Source organism: Mesocricetus auratus, unplaced genomic scaffold (genome assembly GCF_017639785.1).
Source record: "Mesocricetus auratus isolate SY011 unplaced genomic scaffold, BCM_Maur_2.0 Super-Scaffold_100031, whole genome shotgun sequence".
Classification (NCBI taxonomy): domain Eukaryota; kingdom Metazoa; phylum Chordata; class Mammalia; order Rodentia; family Cricetidae; genus Mesocricetus; species Mesocricetus auratus.
In genome coordinates, this window is record NW_024429212.1 from 6,324,614 (window position 1) to 6,343,696 (window position 19,083).

Below are 19,083 nucleotides of genomic sequence, written 5' to 3' on the forward strand. Positions count from 1 at the left end.
CAGGTTTTTGTGTGAAGGTTTAGGACTCCAGTTCTTTCCAATTCCTCATGCTTTGGCAGATGTTCCCTGAGTATTTCCTGCAAGCTGTGTCTGCCCATCTGCTCAGGGCCAAGGGTCTCCTATTCCAGACCTGGACGGCGCACCCAGGCCCAAGCAGTCTGAGCCGAGATGACCTGGAAGCGCAACGCTACTGGCCGTGACAGGCGAAGGCAGTAACATCTCACTCACAGAGGAAGCTTATTGATTTCTACACACGGGAAGTCAAGGCTTTCGATACAACTGGAACAGCCTCACCTCTCTGTACCTGTTAGGTCTGTGGCAGGGACACACCAGACATTTTCAAACTGCAGTTGAGGTTTGCACTGGGTTTTCACTGGATAGCTCATGGGTCTTGTAGAAACATTAAAATGACCTAAATCAGACCCCAAGAGAGTTGTGGAGTGGCAGGCCGGGAAGGATTTTGGGGAAAGGACACTAAGAGAGGAGTGTCGTGAATGGCACCGAAGAGGGACATCTCTGTGAGGCATGGCCTGGCCCCCGGGGAAATCTGTAGATGCCTGCCCCCTTCGCTCTGACCCTCTTCCTAGGAGATGAACTTTCAGTCTCCAAGCAGGGCTTCTGTATTTGAGCAAGTGTTGCTAACACATCCCATGCGTTCCAGAGGTCCTGGGGGAGAGCGACGATAGCCCTCCTCGGGCTTGAGATGGTGTTGTCCCCAGGGCTGGAGTGTCACTTACCTACCCTCACCTTGAATCGCTTGGCTTGGTGCAGACAGTGGGCTGCCGTGAGGATGTAGAACTCATTCAAGATGGTGCCCCCACAGAACCCCTCATTGTCGTCATTGATGAGCAGAGCCTGTGACCAGAACAGACTGTCTGCAAAGTGTCTATGAGCTGCACAAGGGCCGTGCCAAGCTGCCTAGGCCGTGTGGGCTCTCTGAGAGGTCTCACAGAGCCTTTTCCAGGATCCTTACAGGTATGTCTCTGACAATAGCTTTCCACCTCCGCTGGACTGCCAGAGAGCCTGCCCCTTCTGCCTGTCTGCTTCCTAGAGAGTGCGAGGTACCTTTCTCTTAGAGTCAAATTCCTGAGCCTGGCAGAGGACCCATGCGTTCTACCCACAGCAAGGCTTTGCTCTCTCCCCCACCAGCCAGCCCTACAACAGGAGATTGTGAGCTGCCTGATACATGTGCCAGGGGTTGGACTCTGGTCCTCTGGGAAAGGAGTACTCACTCTTAACCACTGAGCCATCTTTCTGGTCTCTATTTATCTTTGATAATTACATAAACTCAAACCTTGCTTGAGTGACGAGGGAGAGGAAGCCAGTCCTCTCCCTCCCAAGACCCAACTCCACACGTTTTTTCTAAGAAGGAACCAAATCTTGGCCTAGGAGCAAATCTCTCTTACCCAGACTCCCTCAGGGCCCCCAGGAGAATTCTGCAGCCTCCCTGCCAATAAGTGATCCGGTAGTCTACACCCAGAAGCTGCTCTGGGCCTGGCAAGTTCTCAGTAAGTGTGTCCAAAGAGTTACACACACTCTGGGACTGCATCTCCTGCCTCTGGTCAGCCCTTCCTGCCCTGTGGGTGGAGGGTGTCTAGGTGATCTCTGGGAATTGCCAGTGACTCTAGGACGGTGGTCCTCAACCTCACTAGCTGTGGCCCTTTAATACAGCTCCTCATGTGGTAGTGACCCCTCCAACGATAAAATTATTTCATACTTTATACTGTATACATTATAACTGTAATTTTGCTATTACATATTATCATGTAAATATCTGATATACAGGATATCTGATATGCACCTCCAAAAAAAAAAAAAAAAGGTTGCGACCCACAGATTGAGAACCACTGCTCTTCAGATTTTGCTTCTAGGATAGCCATTTAGGTTTTGGAATTGAAAGCCTCAAGTGCCAGTGAAGATGATGGAAGGCATTCAGAGCACCCTGCCAAGCTGGGGTCAGAGAGTAGATGAGCATTTCCCAACAGTGTTCAGGCTTTTACATCAGAGAGCATTCATTGATGGAGGCTTAAGTCTCACTGAAGGGTTTGGGATTTTTTTCCTAAGTCTGGCAGGCCTAGACCATGTCAAAACCAAAGAATGGTTGAAAACAAACATTTTGAACATAAATAGATGGGTCTTTTTTTAGCATACTTTATGCATCTTAGCATTTAGATGTTCTGTTTAAAAAATGCTCACACTAGATATGGAATGATGACCACTGGTAAGGACCCTTGCAGGTCTGGGTCGCTGACCCTTAGTGGATTGTCCCACAAGCCTGTAGCACAAGAGGTTGTTCTACTTGCAACCAGTTCTAGCTTGGGCCAGTTACCTGCCAGGGACACTCTCCATCTTTGCATTCTCGGCCACCCACGATCCTAATAAGGTCTGTGCCGTCCTTTTCCGGTTGTGTCTGGTTGAGGTTGAGCAGATCAGAAGGGCTCTCCGTAGGGGACAGCATATCCAAGTCCATTATGAAGTCTTCAGTGACAGGTTCACTGTGGTTGGTGCTCTGGCCTAGAGACCTCTTCCTCCGTCCTATGGTGGTTTTCCCACAGGGAAAGGGCACTGAAGGAATAGGGACAACAGAGGCCTCAGCAAAGCCAGAAGCTCCACAGGCCTAGTGAGGCTCCCTGGAAGGCCAGGGCATGATGGGTAAGCGTGACTGAGAGTCAAGTGAGAGATTAGTAAAATACAGCTTGAAGGGAGGTGGTGGCGTACACCTTTAATCCCAGCACTCGGGAGGCAAAGGCAGGCGAATCTCTGTGAGTTCAAGACCAGCCAGGGCTACACATAGAAACCCTTTCTCAAAGAAAAAGAAAACACAACTCTTGGCATAACTATAAAGACGTTTCCAGAGAAGATTAACTAAGATGGGGGAGACATGCCCCAAGTGTAGACAGCACTATCACATAGTCTGGGGACCCAAATAAAATGAAAAAGAGAGAGGGACAAACCTTGTTGGCACAGACATTTCTCTCTCCATTAATGGCAGCCATTAGGAGAGCCTCTTTGCTCAACTGCTCTTCCCTCACCATGAGGGACTGAAATCTCTGAAGCCAGGAGCTAAAGTAAATCCTTCATCCTTTGAATTATGTCAGGTGTTTTGTCACATCACTGAAATCCTGGCTAGTACAAAAATTTCGTACCAAGAGTGGGATTGTTGCTATGCCTACTCGATTCTGTGGTTGGGAAGGCTTGGGGCTAGTTTGTAAGAAGAATTTGAAAGCATTGAGAGATGCAAGCTGGAGAAAGCTTAGAGTTCCATTTGCAGAGCCAAATGGGTGGTCCCAGTGGGCTCTCAGAAGACAAGGACGCTGAAAGGATTGTGGGTAGCAAAGATTATGATCATGAAGTTTTAGAAAGGGACAGGAACTCTTTTGGGAGTTGGAGGCCATTGACTAAAAAACAAAACAAAACCTTGTTTACACTTTGCCCATGCCCTGAGGCTGTGGGAGCCGTATTTTAAAGATGACAGGCAAATTAAATTTCTTGGCAGCCCAGCATTCAGGCTGTGGCATGGTGATTGCTGGCTGCTTTTAATCAAGTTAAAAGTGAGAGGCAGAAACTTCCATTAGGCAGAGTTGAAAGCCTTTAGGATCTTCAGGGGAAGGAGCAGAACCCGATGGTGAGAGTTACTGTAGACAGAGGCTGAACACAGAGGCTGTCCTATGCCAGTGATGGTCTAAGGTCACGTGGTTGCAAGGCAACCTTTACTCGTGTTCCCATAAGACATGGTTGTGTCCTTAGCCTGTGAGGACGACTGGGGACTCTGTTGCCTGGAGACATGATGCTCATTGTCCTGTAGTTTGTTATCTCTGGGCTGAAATGTGTAGCTACGGCCTTCGAGAGTGTGCTGGGCAAGCTCTCTACTACCCAGCCACACCTCAGACATTAAGCCTTGTTTTTGAATTGATTTGTGATTATCCCTGGAGTTAAAATAATTTGTATGCATGTCAAGAAACAGCTCCAAGCTAAAATTTTCTGAACTAATTTAAACTTAAAAGAATGTCAGTGGAAAATCCTTGTGTTGGGAGATTTCATGTTACACAATTAGGCTCATCCTTAAAGGATGATTTATTTGGAGCCACTCTTTTCTGATTACTTAATTTCTGAAATAAGTTGCTTTCAGTGAACAGCAGATGAGAGGGAAAGAGGAAGAAACGATTCCGTCTGCTGAGTCCCATCTCATCCCATCTGTACGTTTGGTCGTCTGTGCTGTATGTAGACCTGAGATTCTGCACTTGAAACCCACCTGGCAGATGCTATGCTGGGAGTTCGGGACCACCTGTGGACCAACAGTCTGGCTTTTCAGAGTTACCATCCCCAGCTTGTCTTGTGTCTGTATGGCCCAGAGAGTATAGAGAATATTAAAAGGGCCATTGCACCTGGCATTCACAATGGAGTGATGGCCACTTAGGCCTTGAAATAATCTATTGTAAATAATCAGTGATTGATAGCTGGGATTTATCAGGTTGCTCTTTCTTGGGAATTTCAGAGCCTTGGCATAGCCTCAGTCATAAGACATTCCTGGCAAACCTGGGATTCTTATGATGACTGTGTTTGCTCAGGTAATGGTTCCTTAAGACAAGTCACAGTTCAGATAAGAGATTTTGGTATGCAGGAATTGACTCGCTAAAAGGCCTTTTGTGTATCAAAAAAGGAGCTTCTGAAGCTCCTCGCTGCTGAGAAGCTTATACACCCTTTGATGTCTCTCTTTGACTTACCCTTGTAACTAAGAACACCATTTGGGCCCTTCTCATAGACCTGACAAGGGGTTCATCCTCCCACTCCATGTTCCTCAGCCCACCTGGCCTTCACTTCTCTCTAAGAACCTTGTTAGTTGTGGCTCCAATGATTATAAGATCTGACACACCCAACTCTCACCAGTTTAAAAAAAAACCCAATCAACACAGGGCTGCAAAAAACGATGCCAGCGCTGGCTCTGCTGGCTCCTCCTCCTGCGCATGCCTCCTTTTTGACCCACGAGGGTCCTGCCCTTGGGGTATTGTGACAACCGTGGCTCTCAGGCCCTCAGGCCAGAGGAACATGAGTGACCCTGCACAGAAGTCACTGCCAGGGCTGTGGGTAGGCCCAGCACAGTGGTGCCTGGGATCACCTCCTTTGCGGGGAGTGAGGCAACAGTGCCAGCCACTTCAACTGCTGAGTTGGAATAGCTCTTTGTCCTAGATCTAATGGATCTTCTTTCAAACCTAAATTTTTTCTGGTTGAACTGTCCAGAGTCTCAGCTCTCATTCTCCACCTCCTGGCATCGTTGGCCTCTGCGAGTCCCACCAGAACATGCCACACTACTGCCCACAGTAGTGTCACGCTGTCCCCATGGCCCCATGACCCCTACCTGTGGAGATGCAGGATTTGCCATCATCGCCCAGGAAGTAACCACTGGCACAGGAACACACCACTGTGTTCTGCTCTTCACTGCAGAACTGGTCGCACTCTCCGTTGTCTAGGCTGCAGAGTTTCCGGACAACTGAAAGCACAGGACAGATGAGGCTTCTCATAGTCATGTGATGGGTCCAGACATGCCGGTTCTGTCTGCCCAATCTCACCCATGCCAGGGCTGGGCTATGCAAAGTACAGAGTCCCAAGAAAGACACACACGGGTGGTTCCCGTGATAACAGGACAGGTAGTCAAACGAGATGCCAGCCTCGAGTAAGTTTCTCCTTGCCGCTGCCTCCCCAGACCATAGGAGGGACAGTTGCAATGCACAGGCTGCAGGAGAAACACCTGGCATCCTCACAGGCCACGAAAGGGACCCTCAGCGTCCTCACAAAACTCTCCAACTAGAAACTTTGTGAGCGAGGGCAGGCGCACACCCTCATCCAGGGTGCTGCCCTTGGCATGGCGGAAGAGTTGTATCACGGTTGAACCTCTTCCTTTCCTCGCTCAATAACAATGAACAGTATCTGAGCCCAGAATGATGCACCAGACACCGTACCGTGGGCATGTCGTGTTTTTGGATCTGGGTTCCTGTGAGACCCGGAAGGAATAGCCATCCATGGGAAGTGTGTGACAGAAAGCCAGGAGCCAGGTCTAGAGTAGACGCAGTAGGGGGTTGGGGGGGTGAGGGGTATCATTTAAGTCGCTCCACTCTGTCTCCGCGCTGTTAAGTCATGGAAGTGAAGGCACTTCAGGCTACATGAAATTGTGCCATAGCACCAGCTCAACTCCCTTGGTAACGTCTGACCTGCCCATTGTATCTTAAGGCTGACTGATTCCATATACCTCCATCCATAGCAACTTGGACCAGAGGTACCCACCTGCTTCCAGCACAGGATGACCCACCTCACACTCATAGCCAGCCATGTCTATAGCAATTTGCTTTGCAACCCTCTACTTGGGTGAAAAAACAATTATGGAGAAAATCTACCTCGGTGGAATCTTAGCTCAGGGATTGTGACCCTCACTAGATGTGTTAGTCTGTTATTTACAGATGTCTGGGCTTCTGTGGAATGATTCATAATCAGCAGCTCCACCAGAGAGAGTCCTGGGGGCGTGCAGAGAAAGATCTCACTCTAGAAGGAAAGTAATTTACCCCTGGACACGGTGACATACACCTGTAATTCTAGTACTTAGGAGGCTGAGGCAGGAGGATTGCTGGGAGTTCAAATCTGGAGTGGGCTATATAGTATGTTCTAGGCCAGCCTTGGTTAGAGAGTGAGGCCACAGCTAAAAACAAAGGCAATAAATAAAGTAGTAAAAGACGTGCAGATCTTTCTTGTTAGGGAAAACCGGGCTGATAGTGACCTAAATTACTGTAGAATCAACTAAGTGTATGACATATCTAAAACATTTCCTTGTTGATGTTTGTGGTGACAATGTAAATAAAAAAGCACATGACATATCTAAAACTAGGCAGTCTAGAACATCCCTTGTTGATGTTTGTAGTGACAAATGTAAATAAAAAAGTGCATGATATATCTAAAACTAGGCAATCTAGAACATCCCTTGTTGATGTTTGTAGTGACAAATGTAAATAAAAAAGCACATGACATATCTAAAACTAGGCAGTTTAGAACATTTCCTTGCTGATGTTTGTAGTGACAAATGTAAATAAAAAAGTGCATGATATATCTAAAACTAGGCAATCTAGAACATTTCTTGCTTGACAAATGTAAATGGAGGAGGTGACTCAGCCCACTGTGCCAGAGCAGAAGTAGGAAGGGCAGTGTGAACAGTCTAACCGATTCTCGTGTGTGCTGCCCAGCCACCTGCCTCTTGGTGACACAGCAGCTCTGACCCACATGGGAACATTGTCTCTCATGCTGCACCCACAGAGCAGCCAGAGGACAGACATCTCTGGGGTTTAATGTGTCAGAGAATTACAGGTGATTTAGTTGTCTCATTAGGTATTTCTGTGTCTCCCCTCCTTCCTACTCGTGGTATGACCCCAAGCAGAGGGACTTACAGAATTCACAGTCTTTGCCCTCGAATCCCTCCATGCAGGTGCATGTGTAGTCCCCGAGGCCATCCTGACACTGGCCTTGATTCTGGCAAGGATTGTTGTCACACTGGTCACCGTCTGCAATGAGAGGATTTGGAAACCGAGGCTGAAGGCATTTCATCATGGGGACCACTGACACTGTGTGGTCCTTGCATCCGCTTTGCAGATAGCCTGAGCTTGCTTCTCTTCCTTGAGAATAATTCATCATAGATTTGTTTAGTGCCCACTCTGGTGGCTATGTATGTGTGATACCCTGTCCCTTGCATCATTGGCTGGGTCCCTGATATCTACCAGCGTGTATTACAATGTGTTTGTGGCCAAGCAGAGGTGCTTTGTCTCCTCTGCAAAGGAGGGGGACAAGGGACATTGTGGCACTTGTTTCTGGACTGGGTGCTGATCAGAGAAGGTGGGGACCCTTTTCCCCAAGGCCTCTGGGTGTGGAATGAGAATCAGGGGGTGATGCAGCTCTGGCTCAGGTTCCACTTTTTTTTGGTATGTCACTCACCTCACGGGGCGGTGTGTGTGTGTGTGTGTGTGTGTGTGTGTGTGTGTGTGTGTGTGTGTGTGGTGTCTAATTACCATTTTGAAACAACTTCCAGGTAGCCGTGACCAGTATGGTCTCTGAGGTTGTGAACAGTCATCAGGGTGGCCACCATTTAGAAAGCCTGGTATTTCAAGCTCCACCATTTGCTTCAGCTTGCTATACTTGTTAAAGATGACATGGAATTTGATATCCTCATGTAAGGAGGACCCGACTTAAGTCTGTATCTGATCCAGACATGGTGGAAAACACATACAGCCCCAGGTACTCAAGAGGCTGAGTAGTGAGGGTGTCTAGAACCTGAGTGTTTGTGGCCACTGTGGGCAACAAGATCCCATTTAAAAAGATGTGTATTTTTAATAAATCATAAAACTGAAATCAATATAAACTCACTGTAAAATACTTTAAATAAGTATCATGGAAACCCAGAAGGGAAAAGTGTAGATAAATAAGATAGAAAAAGAATGTAATTAAAAATGTTTCCCTGGGGGAGGAGTGGAGGGAGAGGGAGCTGAAAGTGACATGCGTAAAAAGTTAAATAAAAAAATACGGAAAAAAATGATTCCCAAAGCCAATCCCTTCTCTTAAATGTTAAGGAGTTTCTCAGGATTGAAATAGGAAACATCTTACCTACGTATTTGTTCCAGAATTCATTCTAAAAGAAAAGAAAAATTTAAAACACATGAGAAAAACAAAACAGACATTTCACACTAACAGTAACCGTCTCTAGCAACCAGTTCCCAGGACTGTTCCAAAACTTCTCCATCTGAAAGGGAGAGCTGCCTGCGTGCTTCATCCCGGAGAGGTCCCATCTCCTATCTGCTTCAGCACGTGGCCCTTGCTGAATACTGAAACTACATTCAAGGTAACGAGAAATAGACTGGAAGAAACACCATGCTGAGTATGGTGCTCAGTTGACAGACCCCATGCTCAAAAATAAGAAAAAGAGCACAAGCTGCTGGCCACAGTTATGTGAATGGGAAAAGCATAACTTGCTAACTATCTTAGAACAGGTCAAGGCCCATGGTACACTAACAGAGGGTCACAGTACACACAGTTGGTCACAATCCCACTCCCCATTCAAATCTGTCTGGGAGCTCAGAGTATGACCTTAACTAGACATGGGACTTTGTGGCTGTAAATGAGGGTGAAGACCCAGGTGAGGTCACCCAGAATTGTCTCATGCTCTTAACCAATGACGGTGTCCATTTCAAAGTAAAGAAAGGCCGCCCAGAGCCAACAGTGGCGGGAGGTCATGGGAGATGACGGCAGAGGTTGGGGTAACATCTGGAGTCACAGCATAGAGTTTCTTCGGGCACTTCCAAAGGACCTGGTCTGGCCTGGGTACTAGTTTTGCACTCATTGCCCCCAAAATTTCAAGTGGATAAATCCTTGTTACTTTGAGGCATTCTGCTAGTCGGACTCTGTTATGGTAGTCACAGTGATGAATGCGCTGTCTCTAAAACATTTCATTTTAGACTGGAGATGCAGCCTGGAGTAGAGCACTTGCCTAGTTTGTAGGAAGCCATTGATTCAATCTCATGGGCAAAGAAGAGAAAGACAGAGATCTTCTTGGTGCAGAATATATTTTAAAAAGTCAAATATAATCAGACGTGATGGTAAATGCCTGTGATCCCAGCACTTTGGAGTTGAGGCAGGAGGACTGAAGTTCAAGGTCATTCCACACTTCATACTGAGTTTGAGGCCAGCCTGGGCTACATGAGTTCCAATAAGAAGTAGAAGAAGGAAACATAAGAAGAAGGAGAAATAATAATAATATAGTAACAATAATAATAAGGAATCTAGTTTCTAATTTAAATGTCACACTGTAAAATCAATTTCTTTGTGTTTACAATTCTTTGAACTTTAGCACATGTGTAGACATGTGTGACCACCATATAATCAAAATACACACAGCCCTGTCTTCACCCAAACTCCACAATCACAGCCCCCATCCAGCCCTGAAACCCATCAAGTCCTGATATCCACCACAAACCTTCTGCTCTTCGATAAAGCGATGACTTTTAAAGAATGTCTGATAAATGAATGATACAGGAAACAGGTCTGTGAAGTTCTCTTCAGGATCGTGCCCCCAGAACGTGTCCAGCTACCTGTGTACCCGAGTGTGTTCCTATTTGTTGCTGGCTCAAACTGTGCTTACCTTCACCCAACAGTGGGTGATGTTCATGCTATTTCCAACTTGGGGTAATTATGATTGGAGCTGCTATAAACATTTACGCCTGGGTAGGGAGGTGGGGTTCATGTCTTTAATCCCAGCACTCAGAAGGCTGAGGCAGGTGGATCTCCACAAGTACAAGGCCGGTCTGGTCTACAGAGGCTATACAGAGAGAAACTCTGTCTCAGAAAAAAAATTAAAATGCCTAATACAAGGCAGTTTTTTTTGTTTGTTTTTTTGTTTTTTACGAGACAGGGTTTCTCTGTATTGTTTTGGAGGCTATCGGTCCAGCCCGGCCTCGAACTCACAGAGATCCACCTGCCTCTGCCTCCCGAGTGCTGGGATTAAAGGTGTGCGCCACCACCGCCCGGAGCAAGGCAGTTTTTATATGAAAATAAGTTTTTTTTCTTTCTAGGTAAGTGCCCAGGGATGGTTTCCCCACAGCAGTGGGTCGCCTTACATGGCTTTCTGAGAAACTCACACTATTTCTAAGTGCATGTGAGGCGCACTTCCCCTCAGGTGGCACATGAGTTTGGATCCTCTGATGGCTTCTCGACCCCCTCCCTGCCAGCTCCGCGCTCTGTCTGTAGTCAGCCACCAGCCCCAGCGATGCTGATACCCACTATCAGTGTAGTACAGTATAGTAGGCCCTGATGTGCCTTTACCCTGAATCCCCGTGATGGCTAGTGGGGTGGGGTGGCTTCAGGGGCTTGTCAGCATATTTCGTCTTTGGTGATGTAACCGTTCCGGTCTTTTGTTCTTTGAGCTTCCTTACCTGTTCATTTCCTCTCTTGGGCTATGAGATTTTTAGAGACTCTCGATTCCTGATTGGAGGTGTGAGTTGCAAACACTTTCTTGGTCAGTAGCTTATATATTCATTCTCTCAACTGTTTCACCCCCACCCCAAGGGGAGGGATTTCAATCTGACAAAGTCTCGTTGATTAAATTTTTTATTTTGAATTATTTTTGGGAGCCATACCAAAGAACTCTGGCTAGCTCCTTGTTCTACATCTCTATAAAAGGTTTTTTTTTCTTGGTTTGCCTTTAGATCTCTGGTTCAGTTTGTGTTAGGATTTGTTTAGTGTGAGGCTTGTCTTTTTAGGAGATAAGTATTTGAATACCATCTCCATGTTTTGCCCTCCAGCTCATAGGCTGAACGTCCTGGAATCGATCCCCTGGTGGAGACATCCCCTCGTCTCCTCTTAAGAGGCTGGGGAAACTACACATAGAAGATGGGTTCACCTTAAGATGTTTTCTTCCCACCCTCTGCCCCCTTGCACACTTCATAGAAGCCACCCTGAGGGTCAGCTCGGTCTGCCCACACTTCTAGGTCTTGATATTATGAAGGCATAACTAAATTTTTCTTTTTTTTTAGATGCTGGCTGGAGTCTAACCACACTTCTTCCTTTTCTAAAATGCCTCTATCCATTGTGTGGTTGCTTACAGCCAGTGGTTGACCTCAATGCCACCTTTTTCAAGTGCCGTGGCTTCTGTTTCCTCCTTACATTCTCCTCCTCCCCCACACCCAGACCAGGCTGGGTGATTTCAGTGGGATCGTAATAGACTGTGTGGTCACACAGAACACACAGGGATTCAGGGTAGTGAGTCAAGGGAACCTCTAATTCCGAACTGGGCATTTATGTCCTTAAGTATAGTCAATGTCATTAACTACCAACATATTATAGTAATATTTAAGTAATATTTCCCTGACTACAAGCTTGTAGGTGAAGATCCAAATGTGAACCAGCCTGGGAATCTGCAGCACACAGGGATGGCCCAGCCCCAGCTAGAAAGGAAGGTGGGATGGCCCAGCCATCCGCACATGGGCCTGCCCGGACTCACCGTCTTCTTAACATCCTCAAAGACTTCGCGGGCCTCTTCATAGCTGCACATTTCTTCCATACACTCTCTTTCCAGATTTCCTTTCTTCAACTCTTCAAAAATTGAGTTTGCTCTCCGAATCCTCGTGAGGACACTGTTGGCATGTTCCCGGTTAATAAACACTGGAAGACAGGGAGGGACACCGGTGAGAGGCCCTTACCAGTTACCAGGACTCATCTCACCCAGGACCGTTGCACACGCTTTCTTCCCATCTGGAACATTCTTCCCTGGTGTGATGATTACCCTTCACTGTCAGCCTGGACTGAGACGCACACTCCGGGTTTGTCTGCAAGGGTGTTTCCAGAGAGAACTGACTGAGGGGTAAAGACGCTCTGTGAGCGTGGGGGCGACACCACATCACCCGGGAGCCTAGAGAGGGCAAAGAGGAGAAAAGAAGGCCAAGCAGGCCCTCTGCTTCCTGGATGGCAGGGTGGCAGCTGCTCCACCCTGTCACACCCTCCCTGCCACGATGGACTGAGACCTCTGACACCACGAGCCAAAGGAGACCCTTCTTCACTAAAGCTGCCAGTGCCAGACACTCGGCCACAGTGATGCAGATGCGGTTGGTACGCCCGGCCGCTCACACGGATCTCTCCATGGCGTGACCCCTTGCATTCGGCCACAGTGATGCAGATGCTACTCTCTGATGCTGTGTATTGCTGCTGTCACCTCAATGGAATATGGCCTTATAACCAGATGTGACCTGTCTGCCTGTGGCTGTTCCAGGCCTGGAAACAGCGGGTGCTTGCTAAGTCCCAGTCCAGTGAATGCAGGCAGCTTGCCTGTCCGTTTGACTAAGTCTTAGCCTCCGTGAATGGCTTTACTGGGACAGTCCCGCAGGCAGTCATAGGTTCAAGATTGGCAGCATGAAACTGAAATGTGGTAACATTGTCAACACTTGCCGGTGGGAACCAGCAAAGACTCAAATGTCCTGTGGCTGGCATTGTGCTGCTCAGCGTTGGCTGTGTTTTGTTGCTTATGGCCTCTGATTTCCCAGCTCCTGCACAGTGCTGTCCTTAAACATGGGGGTGGGGAGTTGTCTCTGTGGTGCTGGCCTTGGTGGTGACTCACAGGCATTGACCCATCGAGCAGACGTCAGGTTTGCCGGCCATGCTCTCCTTGGTAAGGACCAAATGCGTGGGAAGTGCCCCGGTGTTGCCAAGGCTGCTTCTTGTACTGGCGCGAGGCCAGCTCCGTGTGCCCAGAGCCTGCTCTGGGTTAACTAAAAGGAGCCCTTCTTTTGAGCAGGCCTGGGGCTGCTTGCTGCCTGTTTGCACAGCCTTGTCTTGTCTTGCGTAGTCCCTGGCCCAGTAGAGCCTTCCCAAGCTTGGGTACCCTGGCTCCTGTCTCCTCCATGCCTGGGGTGGCTTTATCTCCTCGGTTTATCTCTTTCTTCTTATCTCTGTCCGCCCTTATCTCTCCTGATCACTGACTCCCCCCCCCCGCCCCGTGGTGTGTGTGTGTGTGTGTGTGTGTGTGTGTGTTTTGCTCCCTTCTCCAGGTCCTTTCACTAGTAACTTCTTGTGCCCTGCGTGAGTAGTCGCAGCCGGCCCTAACTAGACAAGCAGAAGTCAGTGTGCGACTGGGCCAGTGGACCCACCACCCTGGCCTTCCACCTGCCCACTGTCTTGCCTCCTCCTGGGTCACTCCGCAGTGCAAAGGGCTGGAGAACTCACCACTTCTTCCATGTAACACTAGGCTGGCCAGGACAACACAGAGCAGGCTGAGTCGCAGCAGGCTCCCCATGGTGTGGTCAAGGACAGCAGTTGCTGTGACAGGCATGGGACAAGGTTCACTCACCGCGGGCCCCAGGTGGCCATGCTCCCTCTGCTTATCTAGCCTCCTGATTGGAGCCCAGGCCAGCAATGAGGTCAGAGGACTGGGAACTGCGGTCACCGACCCCACCCTTTTCCAGGCTGACTATCCTTATCCCAAACTGCCTGGGAGGTCTTGCTTTGCGCTAAGAGAAACAACACCATTTGATGGCATTTTCTGGTTTTTAATACTCATCCCACCCTGCTAGTACTGGTAAAAATGTCACTTCCTTATCATCTTTTTCAGAAACAGTAGCTGAGATGGCGATTAGGCAAAGTCTGGGTCCCAGGGCACATGTGGGGTTTGCACCGGAGCCCTCAGCCCTCTGGCTGGCCCCAGCTAACTCTTGGCCCAAGTGTAAATGTGAGGCTCATGTGTCCTCTGGACAATGGCTATGCAGTCTAGTCATGGAAACAGGCTGGCCTACCGGGGGACGGGAACCCTGAACTGCCGGGGTCTTGACACACGCTCACTTCTCTGATACGTGACATCTAGGGGAGTCCACATGGCCCCATGGCACACGTCAGGGTTGGCAGAGGGTGTGTTGGCCCACCAGGCCTGCCATTTCCAACCTTGCTGTAGGCATGAAGGGTGGGGAATGTGTGAGGGGAGGTTTGGTGTTTGATGGTCATGGTCACTTTGGCAGAGCACATGGTCCCCATTTTCCCTCAGTCCTGAAAGAGGAAGCCAGAGAGGGACGAGTGGTTCGAGGGCCACAAACGTGGAAACAGCTCCTCTCCCACGCTGTGGCCATGTGACTCTTCTGGGAGTGTGTATGGGTGTAACTGGGGCTGCAGGCCAGGCGGTGGGGCTTCCCCTGAGCCCAGAACTCTTTCTTGTAATAGACTCAAGAGGTTCTGGGCTCATGGCCTGTCACCAGGAGGCACCCCTGAAAGTCTGTGCTTCAGAGACCCTGGAGAACAGCAGCAGCAGCAACAACAACAACAAAACTCTAAAATCTGGTCTCTGAGGGGAGAGTGCTCAGCCTGTCCCCACTTTCTCCAAGTAGACGCGACTGTTGGAGAGCACGTTGACCCTGTGTACTTTAGAAGCCTCATCTGGTGGGGTATTTTTGAGCCTGGGGAGTCTGCACACCGTGTCTGTATATTCGCGGGCAGAAATGGGACTCCTCGTGCCCACTTTACTGGCTACAGCCTGTGCTGCCTATGGTGGTTGGTTAGGCAATGGCTCATGACTGTGGGTGCCTGCACGTAGCCAAAGGGTACTGGAATGGTGTTTGGCTTATCGCAGTTGCCAGTGCCCAGAGGGCCTTGGCATGCGGTGGGTGCCTAGGGAACACACCCAGTCATGTCAGATGTCGAGACTGGTGCTGGCATCTCACCAGGCGGGAAATCACTGCCGTTAATCAGACTGTGGCAGATTGTAACACAGCCAGGAAAAGATGTGTGGCAGCTCTGGTGGCTGTTAACTGGTGCCTGGCCTCTGCCCTGCCTGGTGCTGCCTATGTGGAGGTCACTGTGCCTACACTGAATCTGTGATGACATCAAGGGTGAGGGGATTCGGGCCAAATACTAATGCTGGTTTGGGGGGTTCCTTCCTTTGCACCCGACTCTTTCTCTGGCCTCACTCCCAGAAAGGAAGCGCTAATTGGAAAATAAGCACATCTCGTACTGATCATGTCAGTCTTCGGGGAACTAGACCCTCAAGTAAGGTCTCTCCAGGGCCCTTGGTGCCACCTCAGGACAGCTCTGTGAGCTGCATACCTGCATTAGTTGCTGATGACCCAGGAGACTGAGGGTTGACCTCGGAGTTAAGGTCAACCCAGGGGGACAGCAGGCTTCCCCGAGGTGTGCTGCGAAGGTCAGCCACTCACTGTCAGGTTGGAAGCAGTGAATGGCAGGAACACACACTACCTCAGAAACACCCCCTTGGGAAACCCGGAAGGATGACCCCACGCCCTCAGATGATGTTTCTCATTTAATTGAAATAAAGACGGGGTACTCACACAAAAAAGAAACCAAAGTGAACAATGGTGCAGGCCATGTGTGCATCATGAGTGCACACACACGCGTGCGCATACACATATTCTATATGCATGTGTGCACACTGCAGCATTGCAGGCAGAGCATGCGTGTGCATACACATGTTCTGTATGCACGTGTGCGCACTGCAGCATTGCAGGCAGAGCACACACAGACGGGAGGCAGCTGCAGGGAGACAGTAGCAGGGGCCGGGCCTTGTCTCTCTCAGGACCATGCTGCCCCTTAGGGCTGCCTGCCTGTGGTTCTCCCGCCCAGCTCCTCTGAGAGTCTTTGTTTAGTAGTTCAGACATTTCCGTCTGCTTCCCTCCTTTATCTCCCCCTCTGCTTCCTTCTCTCTCTCTTTTTCTCTTTCTCCTTCCCCACCCCAAGAATAGCAGGAGACTCCATGGACTCCACACAGCCTCCTCCTCAAGAAAGGCCGGGCTTCTCAAGGAGCTAGAGTAGTTCCACTCGGTAAACCCCGACCTGGAGCTTGGAGTCCATGAATCTGATCAGCCAGTCTGTGTACCTGGAGACCCTGGTGTACACGCCCACGTGGCCAACAGCAGCACAGCCCTCCCCCCAGCTGACCACGCCTGTCAGGTACCATGTGCCGCGGTAGTGTGTGGCGTGAGGGCCGCCGCTGTCGCCCTTGCAGGCGTCCTTGGTGCCGTCCACGTAGCCAGCGCAGAACATGTTGTCGGTGATTTTGGGGGTGTTGGAACTGTGCTTGGCACGTTCCAGGCAGTCCTGGGTCATCATCCGGGGCACCTCAACAGCCATGAGCTCCAAGGCGGTGGCACCATGGTCCAGCAGCTGGCCCCAGCCACTGACCCTGGAGAAGCGGATTCTGGATAGGGTGTTCTCAGAGAAGGCCCTTTCAGGCAGACACAGGGGTACCACGTAGTCGGTGAGGGTCACGGGCCGGTGGAGGCGAAGCAGGGCGATGTCGTGGTCGATCTTGCCTGGCGAGTACTTGTCAGGGATAAAGACCTGTACCACCCGCCGCACCTGCTCAGGCCCGTCCTTCTCGCTGAAGTCGTGCTCGCCTGAGAGGACCACACCACTCAGGGCACACACCCTACCACGGGTGGCCCTATCCCCACACAGAATCCTTGCTCGTCTTGGCCCTCTGGCCTAGAGCATAAGACAGGGCCACTTCAGCCTCTGGTGTCTGGAGGATTTGTACCCTCCCTGGGGTGCTGGGAAAAACAGGCACCAGGGCCCCCTGCAGTTATGGAGGGAAGGTTGTGAATGGTCTGTATCTAGAACCAGCGTACTGAGGAGCGAGGAGTGGATGGGACTCTTGTCACCCACTCAGAGGGGCAGGGTGGGAACAACAGCCCTAAACCTCCCCCTGTTCCCTGAGGGAAGGGAAAGCTCAGTGGCCAAGTGAGTCAGCTCTAGTGTGGTCCCTTCTTGGAGCTGTCATCTGGCCAGCCCCTGAGCCACGGTCGGTCTGAAAATGCCTCATGTGAGGGGCCAGGGATAGGCCATACCTACCCAGCACCACTGTTATGTTCCTCCAACTCCGGATACCATCGAAACAGTGGGCTGCGGACACTATCCACGAGGTGTCCATCAGGGTGGCCCCGCATAGCAATATCCCACTGCTTTTCAGCACAGCCTGGGGGGGGGCACACGGACACAGAAAGTCACACTGTTTTTATGGTCCCCTTGCCCCCAGGAAGCAGCTGGCTTACCAGGATTCCTGCCTGCAACACAGGGCCCTGGGGATTTAGAGCAGCTCTCGATCTGGGGGCTCTGGTAGAACAGGATGATGGACGGTGGGGTACACATGCGGGTCCTCAAGGGACCCCCGAGGCAGCAGCAGACTGTGCATGGTTTTCTGCATGGAGCAGGCCTCAACATTCATTTTTCTTCCCCTTTCTCTGCACAAGTGTGTATGTGTGTGCATGGGGGGAGTACCTTGGGATGTGGGTGGGGTGGGGGCCAGCCCATGTTCCTTGTGTGTAAATATGACCCAATTCAAAACGTCCACACCCTGGGGTAGAAACCCTGGAGTCAGGGGGAAGAGAGCTGGAGAAGCGGGGTCCGCACAGGACGGAGAGTCTTACCTGCCACGGGCACTCCCCTTTGGGACACACCTTGCCTCCCACAATCCGGCCTTGGGGGCTGCTGGAGTTTCTTTTTTCCACAACAGGCATTCTCCCACAAGGATACTCAACTGTATGAAGCAGAAGTCAGACGAGGGGGTGCTGAGGTTAGGGTGCTTGTGGGTAGGGGTTCAGAAGCGGCTGGCCCCTGCCAGGGACAGTGGGAAGCCTCGGGGCGGAGGAGAGCAGTGCTTCCCTCTTGAGTGGGCAGAGGGCAGCCCATTACAGCACCGTGAGAGGAGAGACACTGGGCTGGGAAAACGGAGACCTTGCTTTCTAGAACTGAGCTCTCCTGAATCTTCATAGGGAGGACATGCTAGGTCTCCATAGGGAGGACACGCTAGGTCTCCATAGGGAGGACATGCTAGGTCTCCATAGGGAGGACACGCTAGATCTCCATAGGGAGGACATGCTAGGTCTCCATAGGGAGGACACGCTAGGTCTCCATAGGGAGGACACGCTAGGTCTCCATAGGGAGGACACGCTAGGTCTCCATAGGGAGGACATGCTAGGTCTCCATAGGGAGGACACACTAGGTCTCCATAGGGAGGACACGCTAGGTCTTCACAGGGAGGACATGCTAGGTCTTCACAGGGAGGACACGCTAGGTCTTCACAGGGAGGACATGCTAGGTCTTCACAGGGAGGACATATTGCTTGGATTTGCTACAAGGCAAGGGAAATGAACCAACCACACAGAACGTCCTGCTATTTTGACCTCACTCATGCTTCTTTGCACACTGTTGACTCCTTGGGTAAGAAAGAAGATTTAGTTGTGGTCCGCTGGCCTCTAGCTTCATGGACCAGGCCGAACCCATCCTCTTCCAAAGAAGCCTCAGCCCTTGGAAGTGCAGGTTCAATCATCTCCTGGAGAAACAGGTTTTATTCGAGACACGCACTCTAAGGCAGCTGGAGAGGTGGCCCAGCAGCTAAGAGCATTGACTGCTCTTGCAGAGGACCCGAGGTTGGTTCCCAGCTCCCACATCAGGCAGCTCACAACGCAGCTCGGGGATCTGACACCTTTCGACCCCTGCAGGCAGTGAACTCACAGGTGCACACTCCTGCTACCCACATGTGTGTAATTTGTCACAGTAAGTCATACTGTGTTC

General features: G+C 50.2%; 1 protein-coding gene across 1 annotated transcript in view; it reads right to left on the minus strand.

Annotated features, from left to right (window-relative positions):
• Positions 1 to 19,083, minus strand: part of LOC101828456 — a 28,948-nt gene that overhangs the window by 1,902 nt on the left and 7,963 nt on the right. The window contains exons 6-17 of the mRNA XM_040733391.1: positions 17,937 to 18,046; positions 17,362 to 17,485; positions 16,316 to 16,907; positions 15,601 to 15,628; positions 14,304 to 14,452; positions 13,738 to 13,904; positions 12,023 to 12,183; positions 8,635 to 8,659; positions 7,428 to 7,541; positions 5,357 to 5,488; positions 2,330 to 2,565; positions 738 to 855 (exon numbers count right to left, since the gene is read on the minus strand). Coding sequence (XP_040589325.1) covers positions 738 to 855; positions 2,330 to 2,565; positions 5,357 to 5,488; positions 7,428 to 7,541; positions 8,635 to 8,659; positions 12,023 to 12,183; positions 13,738 to 13,904; positions 14,304 to 14,452; positions 15,601 to 15,628; positions 16,316 to 16,907; positions 17,362 to 17,485; positions 17,937 to 18,046 — 1,956 coding nt within the window. The remainder of the gene's footprint in view (positions 1 to 737; positions 856 to 2,329; positions 2,566 to 5,356; positions 5,489 to 7,427; positions 7,542 to 8,634; positions 8,660 to 12,022; positions 12,184 to 13,737; positions 13,905 to 14,303; positions 14,453 to 15,600; positions 15,629 to 16,315; positions 16,908 to 17,361; positions 17,486 to 17,936; positions 18,047 to 19,083) is intronic.